At 39.8% G+C, this 18,863-nt stretch overlaps 1 protein-coding gene across 3 annotated transcripts in view; it reads left to right on the top strand.

Moving 5' to 3' along the window:
- COL19A1 (collagen type XIX alpha 1 chain) overlaps nucleotides 1-18,863 on the top strand; it is a 441,848-nt gene that overhangs the window by 420,233 nt on the left and 2,752 nt on the right. For all 3 annotated transcript variants that reach the window (XM_081529388.1, XM_081529391.1, XM_081529389.1), the window contains 2 exons: nucleotides 7,022-7,150; nucleotides 18,759-18,836. In XM_081529388.1, the coding sequence (XP_081385514.1) occupies nucleotides 7,022-7,150; nucleotides 18,759-18,836 (207 nt within the window). The remainder of the gene's footprint in view (nucleotides 1-7,021; nucleotides 7,151-18,758; nucleotides 18,837-18,863) is intronic.

Genomic DNA, 18,863 nt, shown 5'->3' with positions numbered 1-18,863 from the left:
TTTTGTGTGGATCACAACAAATTGGAAAGTTCTTAAAGATATGGAACTACTAGGCCACCTTACTTGCCTCCTGAGGAACTTGTATACAGGAGAAGAAGCAACAATTAGAACTGGACATGGAACAATGGACTGGTTCAAAATTGGGAAAGGAGAACATCAAGTCTGTATCTTGTCACCCTGCTTATTTAACTTATATGCAGAGTACATCATGTGAAATGCTGGGCTGGATGAACCACAAGGTGGAATCAAGATTCCCAGGAGAAATATCAACAACCTCAGAGAAGTAGATAACCACTCTAATGGCAGAAAGCAAACAGGAACTAAAGAGTCTCTTGATGAAGGTGAGAGAGGAGAGTAAAAAAGCTGGCTTAAAATTCAGCATTCAAAAAATGAATATCATGGTGTCTGGTCCCATCACTTCATGGCAAATAGATGGGGAAACAATGGAAACAGTGCCAGACTTTATTTTCTTTGGCTCCAAAATCACTGCAGACAGTGACTGCAGCCATGAAATTAAAAGGCGCTTGCTCCTTGGAAGAAAAACTATTACAAACCTAGACAGTGTATTAAAAAACAAAGACATCACTTTGACAACAAAGGTCCATATAGTCAAAGCTATGGTTTTTCCAGTAGTCATGTACGGATGTGAGAGTTGGACCATAAAATAGGCTGATCACCGAAAAATTGACCCTTTTGAACTGTGGTGTTGGAGAAGACCCTTGAGAGTCCCTTGGACTGCAAAGAGATCAAGCCAGTCAATTCCAAAGGAAATCAGTCCTGAATATTCACTGAAAGAACTGATGCTGAAGCTGAAGTTCCAATACTTTGGCCCCCTGATGAAAAGAGCTGACTTATTGGAAAAGACCCTGATGCTGGGAAAGTTTGAGGGCATAAGGAGAAGAGGACGACAGAGGATGAGATGGTTAGATAGCATTACTGACTCAATGGACATGAGTTTGAGCAAGCTCCGGGAGACAGAGAAGGACAGAGAAGCCTGTTGTGCTGCACTCCATGGGGTCACAAAGAGCCGGACACGACTTAGGGACAGAACAACAACAACAGATTTGTATATGTACATATCATCTCATAGGTAGACATAATCAGAGATGCAATTTTTAAAAATATTTGCCACATGATAGCCTCTGTTTCTTCCACTCTGCTTCTTTCAGTCTGTTTAGGTCTATCATACAACTTAGAGGGTTTCCTCAGTGCCGGGCATCCTTAGCCATCTGCTCACATAAAAGCAGGGGTTCTAGAAAAAACTGATGGACTATTAGCAGTGAATGGTGGGGTTGCCAACCATGGGCTTTACTGTAGGAAGTCTAGTTGGGTTTTCTTAATTGAAGGGCCCTCAACTTCAGTGTCCTGAGTCTCATTCTGATCAGCTTCCCCAGAGGAAACACTTGCGTTGCCTGCCTGGCTGCTACCATCTGGGGAGCAGGGTAGGAGGTTCCTGCCGGGGGCCTCGGCTCCACGCGTGGCAGTTTCCACCTCTTCTCCTTGTTCTCAGCCTGGAAGCCTGAGTCTCACAACACAGTCTGCGCTCTTCCGTGTAGAGATGGTCTGGTTACGCTTTTCAGATAGTAAACCTTCAGGCTGGAATTGGGAAGGGGCAGTGAGCCAGCTGCACAAGCAGAGAAAGGGATTTCTAAGACCAGTTCCTAAGCAGGCTTCCAACCGATCCCCTTTATTTCAGTTCCCCTCCTTCACCCTCACTTCCACAGGTAACTCGGGCAGTCAATTCTGAAGATTTTAAGGATTTTATGGTTTGACACAGGCTGTCCCTCAGCTTCCAGTGTAAAGATTTGGTTTTCGTGAGCCTGTGAAGTTATCCATTCTCCACCATCTGAGAGCTTCCAGAGTTTAATGTCATCTCCTTTCATTTTGTCATTCTCCTATTCTCACAGTTTGATGCCTTTAAAAATAACTTGCCATTGTTTTTGTAGGGATATAAGAAAGAGTTAAAGCAGATACATGTGTTCAATGTACCATCTTTACTCATAATAACATTTCAAAGCAACAGAGGTAACAAAGGATTAGATGGAGCCAGAGTTAGATGTAGCAGTGATAACTCTTGAGTCATGATGAGCCCCTGAGCGAATATGAAGCCACTGAATGATGCCGCTGAATTAACAGTTAGCATGAGACTGGGAAATCACTCTTAAGGTATGAAAGGAAATTACTCTCTGATATTTTTGTTCATTAGGAGATAACTGTATTTAATTTTGGTTTCCACATTTAAGAGATATATGGAAAGCCCCAGAATAGTAGAACCGAAAAGTGATTTACAGAACAGACTACCAAGCCTGTGAGTAAAAGTTACTTAACCTGAAGGCTAAGACGTAACAATATTATCAAATTGATGACTGATTTCCCTAGGGAAATCACTCAGTAACTAGTCTCTGTTTCCATAATGAAGTAACAAAAGAAAATAAGTTAAAGCTCTATCAAGAAAATGGGCAATTAAACATTTGAATGGGCTTTAGGAGAAAAAGATGAATATCTCTTTGAAAATATTTACAAATTCTATCTGTGAAACAGAAGGTAGGCCGTGGGTTAGATGATGTCTGAATGTCCCTTCCTTCCCTGATGTACTTTATCACCGCACTAATATTCATGTCTGTTGATATTAACGAGCCCTTTCTCCCAGGAAGGCCTGCCCCTGGTCTCATCTGTTTGAATGACTGCTGTGACTGCTGGGGGTTTGCCTTGGCAGATGGGCTCTGTGTGTCTGCTTTATGCAAGCTCCTATCCAGACTCTTCAGTCTCCCGCCTCATTAGGAAGTGTAGCCAAAATCAGTTTATTGACCAAAGATCCGTGAAAACAGAGGACAAACAATTAATAATGCAGGTCTTTCTAATTTATTTACTGGCTCATAAATGTATTATTTAAAATTATAGAGCATTAGAGTATGGTTCAGAGGAAGTAATTATCCTTACGCTAAATGACTATTTCTGAGTGTATCTTAAAGCTAGATAATTTACAGCTAGAGGTAATTATTAAAAAAAGAAAACAACTTTGTTTTGCTGAAAATATTTAAAAGCACCGAAAGCAAAGTACTTGTAAATTCAATTCATACGTTAAAGAGGAAACAGTAGTGATAGGAATATTTTGTTTAGACATTGAAGGCATTCAAAGAAGTATGTCTCAAATTAAGAAAAATTGTACTGAAGTATGTATCTATCTTTTAAGTGCAAAATTAATATGCAAAGTTTCAAGCTATAAACATTGAATTTCATATTTTCATAAAGTACTCAGTTTACAATTTAAAATATTCTATCTGTATTCAACGGGATGATTTGCAAAACTATATATATTAATTGCAAATTTGTTTTATATACTGTTACTCAAAACAGATGTATTCATATCAACCAAACATGCCCAAGATAGAAAGTCAGGTAATGAAAAGTTTTACTTGAAAGTCAGTGACTTAATGTCATTTTTAGGGATGAACTATCAGTCCTCGTTGGTCCCCATCATCACAGTCAATAAATCTGCACTAGAGATTCTGGTCCTGTGGATTCTGTCCTGTTTCCATTCGGCTTCTTTTTGATTTCAGAATGTGAGTGTAGGGTGGTTACTCTTTTGGTAATTACAGCTAGTACTCTGCAATTGTTGGGGCTTTTTATTTAATAATTCTATTTGATTGCTTTATTTCCTAAACCACTACAATATTGTAAAGTAATTAGCCCCCAACTAAAATAAATAAATTTATTTAAAAACAAACAAACAAAAAAAGAAACGAAATAAGGGGGAAAAAAACAGTGTATGGACCTACATTTTTTAAACAAAATTTTTTATTGAAAACCCATTGAAAAATAGGCTACCTCAAGAGTAATTTGCTCTTTATCAAAAATTTATAAAGCAGACATATCTGTTTAAGTGAAAAGTATCTTTCAAGCTCAAATAAAACTACACTGAGTGAAAAGTCTGGAGAAAGTTGAGGTACCTCTTTACAGGTCTCTATGATTTGGCCCTTGTTTTTCCCAGCTGGCAGCTATGGATTCTAATGTGTTACGGTCATTTGGTCCTTACTTGCAAAATTAACATTAATGTAATCAGTAACACATTTTTCTGGAAATATGTCCACACCAAACCTATGCTGAATTTTTCACATGAAATATTCATTTCTTAGTACTTATTAGCTGTATCTTCAAAAAATTGTGGTTAGTTTTACAAGTGAAATCATTTGAATTTGCTTTTTAAAGAAAACATGTGAAAAGAATACTGTTTCTTTTTGTCATAGCAAGGATATGCCCTTCTCCAGTTTTCTGTTTTAAATCTAGTTGTGTATGTATTATATTTGCTAAATATGAGTTTTGTAAGTGTGTTAGTCACTCAGTCATGTCCGACTCTTTGCAACTCCAAGGGATCTTCCCAACCACATAGTGGTAAAATATTGCATATGCTTCTGAGGTGAAATTTAAACAATGGTCTATGTATGTGAGATTAATAACCAAGAATTCTATAATAATAAGTATAACCTCAACTTAATTTTTCAGAAAAATAATTCTGAGAATAATTATATGACAGATTTCTAGTCATAAAATAATGCTTATCAGCAGATAATCATTATAGCACATGGGACTTATAAAAACATGGATAATAGTTCTTATTTAAATGATCATCTCTCTCAAGCTGTCTCCATGATCCTGGAAAAAGAGCACTGAATACAGAAAATGTTAGGCCCTGTTTATAGAGAATGTTTAATTTAGTTAATAATACAACTTGTTTAGGAATTCTAAAGTGAAAATTTTTATTTATATTTTCAAATTTACCTTTTTTGAAGTTCCTCATTTTTCAAATTCTTTATATGTTAAGCGCTATTAACATGCCAATATTCTACATTGTATAGCCACTTTTTTGTTGACATTTAGCTTTTTATTTTATATTGGAGTATATAGTTGATCAAAAACGTTGTGTTAGTTTTAGGTGTGCAGTAAAGTGGTTCAGTTATACATATACATGTATCTATTCTTTTTCAAATTCTTTTCCCATTTAGATTGTTACAGACGTTGAGCAGAGTTCCCTATGCTATACTGTAGGTCCTTGGTTGTTCATTTTACATGCGGTAGTGTACTGATATTTGACTCTACCGCGAGGATACTCTCATGACCTGCCAGCCAAGCTCTCTGGAGGCAGCACTCGGGCACCGTCCTCACTGCCCTTCCTTGCCTCTCTGTTTAGGTCCCCAATGACAGGCAGCTTGGTAGGTGAATGAAGGGCAGGTGACAGTGATACATCCTTGAGAAGATTTAGGATGTATTCAGTGCATAAAGGTCACATCACTCAACACTGGCAAAAGATGTTTAAATGTTCTGAATAGCTTGTCAGCTTCCTGTAACTTCTGTGTTCTCAGTTTCAGCATCTTCTTGAGGCTCACAGAAAGGTACAGAGGCTTATTGCTGTTTTCAGTGTCTGCAACTGACATTCCCCGGGCACGTGCTTCTCGGCACCAATGCTGTATTTGTTCCTTTGGCCAAATGAGATAGCCTTCCTATTGAGACTTAGGCTGAATAATGGAACTAACTGGAAATCAAACCAGAAAAAAACAAAAAAAGAAGAATGAGGGTGTATCGTAAGACATTTTATTTTAAAAGTACACATTAGTTTTCGACCAAGTAAAATATTAGCCCAGCTTAGAAATTAAACAGTGCCATGAAATCACTATGATGGACATCCTTTCAGTAAATAAGCTCTGTATCAGTAATGCGGTTTTCTGACCTGTGCACACTCTGTGGTTGTTGATTTGTGGCCGCGCCGGGTCCTGGTTGCTGCCCGTGGGCTCTCTCTAGCTGCGGAGAGCAGGGGCTACCCTTCTTGCAGCGCTTGGGCTTCCCATTGCCGCGGCTCCTCTTGTTGCCGAGCACAGGCTCTAGGCTCATCGGTTTCAGTAGCTGCGACACAGGGGCTCGTTAGCTGTGGCTTGTGGGCCCGGCAGCTGTGGCTCAAGGGCCCTAGAGCACAGGTTCAGTAGCTGTGGCACACGGGCTTGGTTGCTCCGCAGCACGTGGAATCTTCCCGGACCAGGGATTGAACCCCTGTCCCCTATATCGGCAGGTAAGCTCTTATCCGCTGTGCCACCAGGGAAGTCTAATAATGCAGTTTTGTTCAATGCTATAAAGTATCACCTACCACATGAGTTATCTACTGCTGCATAAGAAACTTTCTCAAAACTCCAGTGGCTTAAAACAACACTGGTTATCATCACACATTTTTTCCGGGTCAGGGACTTCCAGAGTTGCTTAGTTGTGTGGTTCTGACTCAAAGTCTGTCATGAATTATGTTCAGAGTGTCAGCTGATGTCCCCTGAGGGCTTGGCTGGGGCTGGGAGAGCCACGTCCAGTCTCACTCACGTGGCTGTTGGCAGATGGCTTCAGTTCACCTCTACGCAGGTCAGTTCGTGTCCTCAGGACATGGCGGCTGGCTTTCCTCAGAATGAGAAGCTAAGAGAGAACGCAGCGAGGAAGTCACAAGCCTTTATGAATTACTCTCCCTACTTGCCTTTTTCCTATTCATTAAAAGTAAGAGGAAGTCCAGCCCACACTCCGGAATAGGAGGATTAGGCTCCACCTAATTCACTTGGAAGGGAGTGTCAAAGACCTGGTCAGCATATTTTAAATCACCACATGCACATTCACAGCATTGCTGGAAAGAGACTTAAATTTATTGTAACAACCATTTTTTCAATACGAACCTGAGTTCTCTCCACAAGTCATCACAGAGGTTAATCAGGCTCTGGGATGTTGCCCACTAGGCTGGCAACATCTCTGAATCACTGAAGGTCCTCAGAGCCTCTCATTGTCACAACTTATCTGTCTTCATGTTGAAGCAACCTTGTACAATTGTCTTACTTGAACAATCAATCTCTTAGCAATCAGACCAGTTGGTAAACTAGATGTACGTAAATTGAAAACCAAATCATATTTTGGTAAATTTCATGAGAAACAAATTTGAAAACTTTTGACATAAAAAGTGTTTCTATAACATGATGTATTATTTTTCCTTTCATCAATGAAGAGAGGATGGCCGTGTTCCTATCCCAGCTCAAGCTCCCAGCAGCAATGCTGGCTGCTCAAGCCCACGGGAGGCCTGGGCCTCCAGGCAAGGATGGGTTACCTGGACCTCCAGGAGACCCTGGACCCCAAGGTAAGTCTTCAGGGACAATATTTGTTTACCAACTATTTCACTCAGTATTTATAACATGCTAATCACAGTTAAGTCAAAAACTGTATATATTAATATACAATTTTTGTTGTTTATTTGCTATCATATCCAACTCTTTTGCAACCTCATTTCCTTCTCCAGAATATACATTAAAATATGTATTAATACATATAAAATATGTATATAGATTATATGTTTGGTATATATTTTATATAAATTTGTTTGTACTATACATTTAATATAGGATATCTTGTTAGTATTTGACATTCCAGAAATAGATTTTTAACTATTATTCATTCAAACTTAAAACTGATCGTTATCTGCTAATCTAAATGTATTTAATAATTTTGCTGTGATAATAACAGCAATAATATGTGCTTATTTATCATTATTAACTCAGGTGTCTCCTCAACGTTTGCACAGTATCTCCTTTTCAGTTCAGATCAGTTCAGTTGCTCAGTCATGTCTGCCTCTTTCGACGCCATGGAATGCAGCACGCCAGGCTTCCCTGTCCATCACCAGCTCCCAGAGTTTACCCAAACTCATGTCCATTGAGTCAGTGATGCCATCCAACCATCTCATCCTCCGTCATCCCCTTCTTCTCCCACCTTCAATCTTTCCCAGCATCAGGGTCTTTTCAAATGAGTCAGTTCTTTGCATCAGATGGCCAAAGTATTGGAGCTTGAGCTTCAGCATCAGTCCTTTCAATGAATATTCAGGACTGATTTCCTTTAGAATGGACTGGTTTGATCTCCTTGCAGTCCAAGGGGACTCTCAAGAGTCTTAGCCAACATCACAGTTCAAAAGCATCAATCTTTCAGCACTCAGCGTTCTTTATAGTCCAACTCTCACATCCATACATGACTACTGGAAAAACCATAGCTTTGACTAGATGGACCTTTGTTGGCAGTATAATGACTCTGCTTTGTAATATGCTGTCTAGGTTGGTCATAACTTTTCTTCCAAGGAGTAAGCCTCTTAATTTCATGGCTGCAGTCACCATCTGCAGTGATTTTGGAGCCCCCCCCCAAAAAAAGCCTGTCACTGTTTCCACTGTTTCCCCATCTATTTGCTATGAAGTGATGAGACCAGATGCCATGATCTTAGTTTTCTGAATATTGAGCTTAAGCCAACTTTTTCACTCTCCTCTTTCACTTTCATCAAGAGGCTCTTTAGTTCCTCTTCACTTTCTGCCATAAGTGTGGTGTCATCTGCATATCTGAGGTTATTGATATTTCTCTTGGCAGTCTTGATTCCAGCTTGTACTTCATCCAATCTGGCTTTTCTCATGATGTACTCTGCATAAAAGTTAAATAAGCAGGGTGACAATATACAGCCTCGAACACTCCTTTTCCTATTTGGAACCAGTCTGTTGTTCCATGTCCAGTTCTAACTGTTGCTTCTTGACCTGCATACAGATTTCTCAGGAGGCAGCTCTGGTATCCTCATCTCTTGACGAATTTTCCACAGTTTGCTGTGATCCACACAGTCAAAGGCTTTGGCATAGTCAATAAAGCAGATGTTTTTCTGGAACTCTCTTGCTTTTTCAATGATCCAACGGATGCTGGCAATTTGATCTCTGGTTCCTCTGCCTTTTCTGAATCCAGATTGAACACCTGGAAGTTCATGGTTCACATACTGTTGAAGCCTGGCTTGGAGAATTTTAAGCATTACTTTACTAGCGTGTGAGATGAGTGCAATTGTGAGGTAGTTTGAGCATTCTTTGGCATTGCCTTCCTTTGGGATTGGAATGAGAACTGACCTTTTCCCGTCCTGTGGCCACTGCTGAGTTTTCCAGATTTGCTGGCATATTGAGTGCAGCACTTTCACAGCATCATCTTTTAGGATTTGAAATAGCTCAACTGCAATTCCATCACCTCCACTAGCTTGTTTGTAGTGATGCTTCCTAAGGCCCACTTGACTTCACATTCCAGGATGTCTGGTTCTAGGTGAGTGATCACATCATCATGGTTATCTGGGTCATGAAGATCTTTTTTGTATAGTTCTTCTGTGTATTCTTGCCACCTCTTCTTAATATCTTCTGCTTCTGTTAGGTCCATACCATTTCTGTCCTTTATTATGCCCATATTTGCATGATATGTTCCCTTGATATCTCTAATTTTCTTGAAGAGATCTCTAGTCTTTCCCATTCTATTGTTTTCCTCTATTTCTTTGCACTGATCACTGAGGAAGGCTTTCTTATCTCTCCTTGCTATTCTTTGGAACTGTGCATTCAAATGGGTATATCTTTCCTTTTCTCCTTTGATTTCTCCTTCTCTTCTTTTCACAGCTATTTGTAAAGCCTTCTCAAACAACCATTTTGCCTTTTTCCATTTCTTTTTCTTGGGGATGGTCTTGACCACTGCCTCCTGTACAATGTCATGAACCTTCGTCCATAGTTCTTCAGGCACTCTGTCTATCAGATCTAATTCCTTGAATCTATTTGGCACTTCCACTCTATAACCATAAGGAATTTGATTTAAGTCATACCTGAATGGTCTAGTGGTTTTCCCTACTTTCTTCAATTTCAGTCTGAATTTTTCTATAAGGAGTTCATGATCTGATCCACAGTCAGCTCCCAGTCTTGTTTTTGCTGACTGTGTAGAGCTTCTCCATCTTTGGCTGCAAAGAATATAATCAGTCTGATTTTGATGTTGACCATCTGGTGATGTCCATGTGTAGAGTCTTCTCTTGTGTTGTTGGAAGAGGGTGTTTGCTATGACTAGTGTGTTCTCTTGGCAGAACTCTATTAGCCTTTGCCCTGCTTCATTCTGTACTCCAAGGCCAAATTTACCTGTTACTCCAGGTATTTCTTGACTTCCTACTTTTGCATTCCAAAAATGCAGTCCAAAAAAACTTTTGCACTATGGGATTTGTTTTTAAGAATTATTTACCTGTAGTCATGCTGTATTGATAATCCTGTCCAAAGACACCAAGAAACCTTATTATAGAAAAGAGAAGGGTCAATTCTTGGTGCCTCACCTGCAGCTGACAGGAACTGAAGGGTTTTTCTCTGGTAGATAAATAGATATGAAGTACTCAGAATATGCAATTATAAGTGTAACTTCAAAGTTTTGCTCTGCTCAATTTAAAAGTTTTCTCAAAAAGGAAAAAATATGCTTTAAAACTGTTACCCTCTGCATGATGGATGATTATGAAAACTACTATTACCCTAGAGACCATGAAAGCTCAGATACTGTCAGCTGAATTAGTCCTATTCTTGACACAGTGTGACTGAGTCTGAGGAAAAGCCAAAGTGAGAAGCCCAGCACAGAAGAAACAGGATGTGGGCCTGAGCGAGACACCGGGTGTTCTGCCCACGCACAAATTCTGTTTGATGATGGCTCTTCAGAAATTTCTAGAAGGGACTTTTTTTCAGTGTTTTTCAGGAAAAAATACCCATTTTCATTTGAAATGACATAGTTTGGTTTGAGACATGCACTATAGAATGAGACTTTTATTGTCCCATTATCTTTAGGGAAGGACAGAAATTTAAAGGGATTTTATAGAATTTTCTTGGCTTATCAGAGAAGCTGGAGTATGTAGAGAGCAATGAGAAATTGACATGAGACTTCAAGCATGCCCCGCAGATATTATGGGGTCGTCCCAGGCCAGTACCAGGAAGTAGCCCTCACAGTGAATCATGCCATGTGAATTTTCTGGTTTCTCAGTGCATATGAAAGTTGTGCTTGTACTATTCTGCAGCCTATTAGGCATGCAATAGTATTATATCTAAAGAAACAACATGTATACTTTAATTAGCAGTTACTTCATTACTGAAATCTGCTAGCCATCCTCTGAGCCTTTAGCTCTTCGTAATCTTCTTCCTGATGGAGAGTCTTGTCTCCATGTTGGTGGCTGCTGACTGATCAGGGTCCTACCTACTTTAGGACCCATTGTAGGTTGTTGAAGGTTGGGGTGGCTGCGGCAATTTCTTAAAATAAGCCAATGATGAACTTTGCTGCATCAACTGACTCTTGTTTTCACAAACAATTTTTCTATAACAGCAGTGCTGTTTGATAGCATTTTATCCACACTTGAAGTTGGAGTCAGTCCTCTCAAAATTCTGCTGCTGTTTTATCAACTAAGTTTACGCACTATTCTAAATCCTTTGTTGTCATTTCAGCAAGCTTCACTGCGTCTTTACCAGGAGTAAATCCTATCTCAAGAAACCACTTTCTCTGCTCATCCATAAGAAGCAACCCTTCTTCCATTCAAATTTCATCATGAAATTTCAGCAATTCAATCCCATCTTCAGGCTCAACTTCTAATTCTAGTTCTCTTACTGTTTCCACTACACTTGTAGTTACTTCCTCCACTGAAGGCTTGAACACCTCAACATCATCCATGAGGATTGGAATCAACTTCTTCCAAATTCCTGTTAATGTTGATATTTTGACCTCTTCCTGTGAGTCATGAATGTTCTTCTTGACATCTAGGATCGTGAATCCTTTCTGGAAGTTTTTCTATTTCCCCCCAGATCCATCAGATGAATCACTGTCTATGGCAGCTATAGCCTTACAGAATATATTTTCTAAAGAATGAGACTTGAAAGTCAAAATGACTCCTTGGTCCATGGGCTGCATGAAAATAACAGGAATCTTGTACGTTTCTGTCAGGTCTCCTGGGTGACCAGGTACATTGTCAATGAGCAGTTATATTTTGGAATGAATCTTTTTTCTGAGCAATAGGTCTCAGCAGTGGACTTAAAATCCTCAGTAAACCATGTTGTAAACAGATGTGCTGTCACTGAGACTTTGTTGCCCCATTTATAGAGCCATAACAAATAATAATCATGAAAAAATTTGAAATATGACACCAATAGACTTTTTTGACACAGGGTTGCTACAAACCTTCAATTCATAAAAGATTCAGTATCTGCAAAGTGCGGAGAAACCAAATATGACTATTTTAGAAGTTCACAATTCAATTTGAATGGGGGAGGTACTGCTCCTACCAAGATTCTGATGATGAAACTTGTGGACCCTCTTTCAGCACCCTGATCTTCTTACAGGAAGAATAGAGACCAGAATGATTCTGAGTTGGGTCACCTCACTTGCATTTTTCCTAAATTCCTAAAAGAGGTAATTGTCAACACCTTTTTAAATTCAAAAGCATTTCCAGTTTTAGATCTTGACCTCCTGTGGGTTTCTGATTATTGCCTTCCCACTGTGAACTGAGAGGAGCACTCTCCTTGGTGTCCTTCATTCCCACCTGGGTCCTCACTGTAGGACCTAATTTGTTCCTGCTGCCAGGAGCGAATAAGAAGGTACCACATCAGGATCAAAGAAGTCCTGAGAAGCATGATCCAGCTGAGGTCCCATATACAAGTAAGAAAGGCAAATTTTTCCAGGAGCTCTTTCCTCTTGGAAGAGTTTTATAAGAAAGCACTTACTTATTTTTACTTGTCTGTTTTAATTTTTAATTTTTCAATTTTATTGAAGTGTAGTTGACACACTATTATATTTATTTCAGGTGTACAGTATACTGATTCAATCTTTATATACATTATAAATTAATCACCACAAGTCTAGTAACCACCTGTCACCATGAAAAGTTATCACAATGTTATTGATGATATTTCCTATGCTATATATTATATTCCCGTGAGTTATTTATTATATTCCTGGAAATTTGACTGTCTTAATCCCTTTCATCTATCTCCCCCAAACTCCCACTCACCTACCCTCTGGCAAACACCAATTTAACCCCTGTATCTGTGAGTCTGTTTCTGCATGGTTTTGTTTATTCGTTTGTACTACATTGATTCTCCAAGCTAGAATCAAAATTCTCCAAGCAAGGCTTCAACAGTACGTGAACTGTGAAATTCCAGATGTTCAAGCTGGATTTAGAAAAGGTAGAGGAACCAGAGATCAAATTGCCAACATCCACTGGATCATAGAAAAATCAAGAGAGTTCCAGAGAAACATCTACTTCTGCTTTATTGACTACACTAAAGCCTTTGACTGTGTGGATCACAACAAACTGGAAAATTCTTCAAGAGATTGGAATAACAGACCACCTGACCTGCCTCCTGAGAAATCTGTATGCAGGTCAGCAGGCAACAGTAAGAACTGGACATGAAACAATGGATTGGTTCCAAATTGGAAAAGGAATACATCAAGGCTATATATTGACACCCTGCTTATTTAACTTATCTGCAGAGTACATCATGTGAAATGCCAGGCTGGATGAAGCACAAGCTGGAATCAAGATTGCCAGGAGAAATATCAATAACCTCAGATATGCAGAGGACACCACCCTTATGGCAGAAAGTGAAGAGGAACTGAAGAGCCTCTTGATGAAAGTGAAAAAGGAGAGTGAAAAAATTGGCTCAAAACTCAACATTCAAAAAACTAAGATCATGGCATCCGGTCCCATCACTAGGACTGGCAAATAGATGGGGAAACCATGGAAACAGTGACAGACTTCATGGCAAATAGATGGGGAAACTATGGAAACAGTGACAGACTTTATTTTCTTGGGCTCCAAAATCTCTGCAGATAGTGACTTCAGCCATGAAATTAAAAGACGCTTGCTCCTCGATTGAAAAGCTATGACCAACCTAGACAGCATATTAAAAAGCAGAGACGTTACTCTGCCAACAAAGGTCCGTCTAGTCGAAGCTATGGTTTTTCCAGTAGTCATGTATGGATGTGAGAGTTGAACCGTATAGAGAGCTGAACACCAAAGAATAGACACTTTTGAACTGTGGTGCTGGAGAAAACTCTTGAGAGTCCCTTGGACTGCAAGATCAAACCAGTTCATTCAAAAGGAAATCAGTCCTGAATATTCATTGAAAGGACTGATGCTGAAGCTGAAGCTCCAATACTTTGGCCACCTGATGCAAAGAGCCGACTCATTGGAAAAGACCGTAATGCTGGGAAAGATTGAAGGCAGGAAGAGAAAGAGACGACAGAGGCTGAGATGGTTGGATGGCATCACCAACTCGATGGACATGAGTTTGAGTAAGCTCCAGGAATTGGTGATGTACAGGGAGCCTGGCATGCTGCAGTCCATGGGGTCGCAAAGAGTCGGACATGACTAGCAACTAAACAGAACAGTCCAGATCACATTGATTGATTTGTGGATATTGAACCATCCTTGTATCTCTGGAATAAATCCCACTCGATCATGATGTATGATCCTTTTAATATTTTGTTACATTCAGTTCACTAATATTTTGTTGCAGTTTTCACATCTATGTTTTTTGGGGATATTGTTCTGTAATTTTCTTTCCTTGTGGCATCCTTGTCTTATTCTTGTACCAGAGTAAAGCCTCATAGAATGAGTTTAGAAGTATTTCTTACTCTTCAATTTTTTGGAATAGTTTGAGAAGGAAAATTGTTAACTCTTCATAAAATGTTTTGTAGAAGTCACCTGTGAAGTCCTGAACTTTGCGGCAGTTTTTTTTTTTTTTTAATTACTGATTCAATTTCATTAATAATGATTGGTCTATTCAAGTAACATTTCTTGATTCAGTCTTGAAAGAGTGTGTTTCTAGGAATTTATCCATGTCTTATATCAGGTGACATTTTTATGGGTGTTTCCTTGTACTTAACTAGTTTTTTCTTCCTTACTTCTTTTAAGATTCTTTAACTCTAGATCTTTTAATCATAATATGTCTTGGTATGGATCTCTTTGGGTTCATATTCTTTAGGACTCTCTGTGCTTACTAGGGGCTTCCCAGGTGGCACTAGTGGTAAAGAACCTGCCTGCCAATGCATGAGATGTAAGAGATGTGGGTTCAGTCCCTGGGTCAGGAAGATCCCCTGCAGGAGGGCATGGCAACCCACTCCAGTATTCTTGCCTGGAGAATCCCATGGACAGAGAAGCCTAGTGGGCTACAGTGCATAGGGTCACAAAGAGTCAAGCACAACTGAAATGATTTAGCACACATGCACGTCCTTCCTAGACTTTGAGGTCTGTTTCCTTCACCAGGTCAGAGAAGCTTTCAGCTTTTATTTCTTTAAGTAGGCTTTCTGACCCTTCTCTCTCTTCTCCTTCTGGGGCCCTTATATTGTAAATGTTAGTAAGCTTTGCATTGTCCTCAGTTTTTTACTCCCTTTGTTTTCCTGCTCTAACTGGGTGATTTTCACTACCCTGTCTTCTGAATCACTGATTCACTCTTCTGCATCTTTTAATCTGCTATTGATTCCCTCTACAGTATTTTTCAATTATCATACTCTTTAGTTGTGATTGGTTCCTTTTTATACTTTCTGTCTCTTCATTGAAGTTCTTCATTGAAGTTCTCCTTAGGTTCATCCATTCTTCTCCCAAGTTTGGTGAGCATCTTTATGACTATTACATTTAACTTTTTATCTGGTTAATTGCTTATCTTCATTTTTCTCAAGAAAAACTTCTTTTTCTGAAGTTTATCTTGTTCTTTCATGAGAAAGGTATTCCTTTATCGTTTCATTTGGCCTAACTTTGTGTTTATTTCTCTGTATTAGGTTTATCAGCTACATCTCCTGGTCTGAAAAAGTGGCCTTACTTGGAAGGTGTCCTGTGGGGTCCAAGAGCATGATCCCCCCCGGTCAACAGAGCGGGGTGCTCGTGGGGTTTCCCCAGTGGGACTTATGTCCTCCTGCTGTAGTTGGGTCATGATTGCTGTGGGGGCACTGATGGGCAGGATTTGTCCTAGCTAGCTGGCTGCAAGACCCAGCCATGACTGTGACAGACACACTGACATACGGGACCAGACTCTAAGAGTGGGAATTGCTTTGGGGGGCACCCATGCCATCCAGGGCTGCCTATTGGGTGGAGCAGGAGCTGCTTTGGAGTGACTGGCCGAGGAAGACAGGTTGGGCAGGGCAATTCCTCAAGGAATGCTGGAGGGAGGCACACAGTGTTGTAACTAAGTAGATGGGGAGTGACAGATCGCTGCCCACCAGCACTGGGCCAGGCAGATGGAAAGAGAGAGAAAACAGTACTTACCAGCACATCTGTCCTCAGAACAGTGTCCACCAGACCCTGCCCCTCTGTCACATGCTCTAGAATTAGTCAGTGAACCACTTTCTCATATGACCCAGATGCCCTTATTTTTTCACTACTTCAAGATCAAGTTTTATAATAGGAAGGCAAAGTTGGTTTAACATTTGAAAATCAATTAATGTAATTTACCTCATAACCAGATAAAGGAAAGAAATTGTTTATGATCATATTAATAGATTCAAAAAAAATTGATTATATTCAACACCTGTTCATGATTTTAAAAAAGAAAAAGCAAAGTCTTGGCAATTTCAGGTTAGAAAGTGTTTTTTCTCTTTCTTTTTTATTTTTTAAATTATGAAAATGTGATAGAACACTTATAGGAGACTTGGAAAATGTAGAACAAAGTTACATATAGTTCCACTATATATTACAATTATTTTTTAATAGATAAAAATTTTTAGTTGGAGGTTCAATATCAAACTCTCAAAAATTAATGGACTGAATATACAGAAAAGTAGAAGGATGCAGTACCCCTGAAAAGCAGACCCAGGTGCTTTCCAAGCTGCTGCTTCTGTGCTGGGACTCAGAGCAGGTAGGTTTGTGCAGAAGCCCTTAAGGATGGAGGCTTGGTTCCCCACAGCCCTGGGGCCCTCCTGGAGACAGGCCCCGCTGGCTTTCACAGACAGGTGTCACGGGAACTTGTCTTCCCAGGGCAGGTCTCCAAGGCTAGCAAGCCCCACAAGGGACGTGGACCCCTTGCTCCTCAGGGTAACCTTCACAGCTGTGGTGTCCTTCCCCTTGTGGCCAGCATGCCAGGGGAGTGGCCTCTGACCGGACCACTTCTCTGTGCCTCCTGCCCGTCTTGATCTGGCCTTTCCTTTATATCCTCCATTGTGGAAAATCTGTCCTGCTATCTTCAGGTCATCTATCCTCAGAGATAGTGTTTCATCTGCAGTTGTAGTTTTGGTGTGTCTATGGGAGGAGGTAAGCTCAGGGTTTACTAGTTCACTGTCTTGATCAGGAATCCTGAAAGAACTTTACTTAAACTTTTCTCAAACACATGCTGATTCCCCACCTCCATGAAAATCCTCAAGAATGGATGCCACACTTCAAAGCCTTATCCATTTTAGAAAGAGCCTAGGCCTTCAAATAGCTTGTAAGGCCCTGTATGAAGAATTATCCTTCCCAAATGCCATTAACACTCTCTTCCTGACCTCATTTTTCCAGCATGCATATAAATGCACTGACTTACAACTTTAGAAATAAACCCCAAGAGTTGAAATGGAAATCTCCAAGGCTATCACCTGAAAAACTACAGCAAACACAGTTCTTCAATGATGAGAACGTTGGGTTAGGACACTGCTGCTGTTTTATTTGTTTTCCTACATAAGCTACACTGATACAAAACTATCATCCTGCATCTACAGGCCATGCAGACACATGTCTCTTTGCAGACAGACCAGCCTTCAAGCCCTTTCCAAATTTCAGGAGAGGCCTGCTCTAAGGGGGTGAAAAACTTGTTCTAGAAAAATGGGGAAACTGTACTGACCTTATTAGCATTCCTATCTGAAAATTTTGTTGTGAAACAATTATAAAATAAGACCCTATGGTTTTGGGGCAGTCTTCATAAGGAATGAGCTTGGACCTTAATAGGAAATTGGAGTAAAAATTTCTCATGTCCTTTGTGCAGTTCAACACCTCTTTCCATTAATAGCAGGTCAGTATTAACCTAATGATATGAGAGCTTTGTACAAATACATTTTTACATTTGCCAGGAGACATATAAATGTTACCCTAGTTTAAGAATACATAAATTATTTTTTCTTGTTTTATGACACCTCATATGCACTGAGATTCTTGTGGAATAATGTATTTTACATTATATTAAAATCTGAGAGCTGAATTTAAATACATTGCTTTTAGCAGATATGTTTTTCTTTTGGAATTATGTTCCAGTGTTATTAATCCTTGTTAATCAAAAGTTCATATTTCTTCAGTTATTTTCCTTTCTTCCTAATTTTTTAGCCTGTGATATTAAGCACTCACTGAGATGACTTAGTGAGAGTCAGCTTAACAAGGTCTCTGTAATAGTGGGAACTGGGTGGAACTATTAAATACACCCCAGGTAGTAAATGTTATTTTCCTGCAGAAATGCTTAAATATAGATTTGGATGGGTACTTTCAAATGACCTAATTACAAACACTTTTTCTTATTGTTCACATATTGTTCTTATTGTTCACATAAAAGTCACCTATAGAAAAGAATGGAGAAGGAAATGGCAACCCACTCCAGTATTCTTGCCTGGAGAATCCCGGGGACGGCGGGGACGGCGGAGACGGGTGGGCTGCTGTCTATTGGGTTGCACAGAGTCGGACACGACTGGAGCGACTTAACAACAGCATGGAAAAGAAATCCTGGTGACATTTTACATTTGAATATGTATCAATTTACGATCTTGCGCCACGTGTTCAGACCACTGTTGTTGCAGGATCCAGTATTGTGCTGAGTGTCTGTAGCATAGTTTTCAGATGTAAATGTGTGAAGATATTCCACTGGGTGTATTTTCCACATGCACCTCAAAGTATCTCCTGAATGCATATCAGTCAGAGAACACGCTTACTTTTTTGTCTCTCTTTTTGTTTATCTCTAATTTAGGCTACCGAGGACAGAAGGGAGAAAGAGGAGAACCGGGAATTGGGCTTCCAGGGAGCCCGGGTCTTCCTGGGACTTCAGGTAATAGTGATACTATCTTCGCAACAT

Source organism: Giraffa tippelskirchi, chromosome 9 (genome assembly GCF_054371585.1).
Source record: "Giraffa tippelskirchi isolate mGirTip1 chromosome 9, T2T-mGirTip1v1.2.pri, whole genome shotgun sequence".
NCBI lineage: Eukaryota > Metazoa > Chordata > Mammalia > Artiodactyla > Giraffidae > Giraffa > Giraffa tippelskirchi.
Note: the sequence above shows the minus strand (reverse complement) of the source record. Positions and strands in the feature narration are given on the sequence as shown.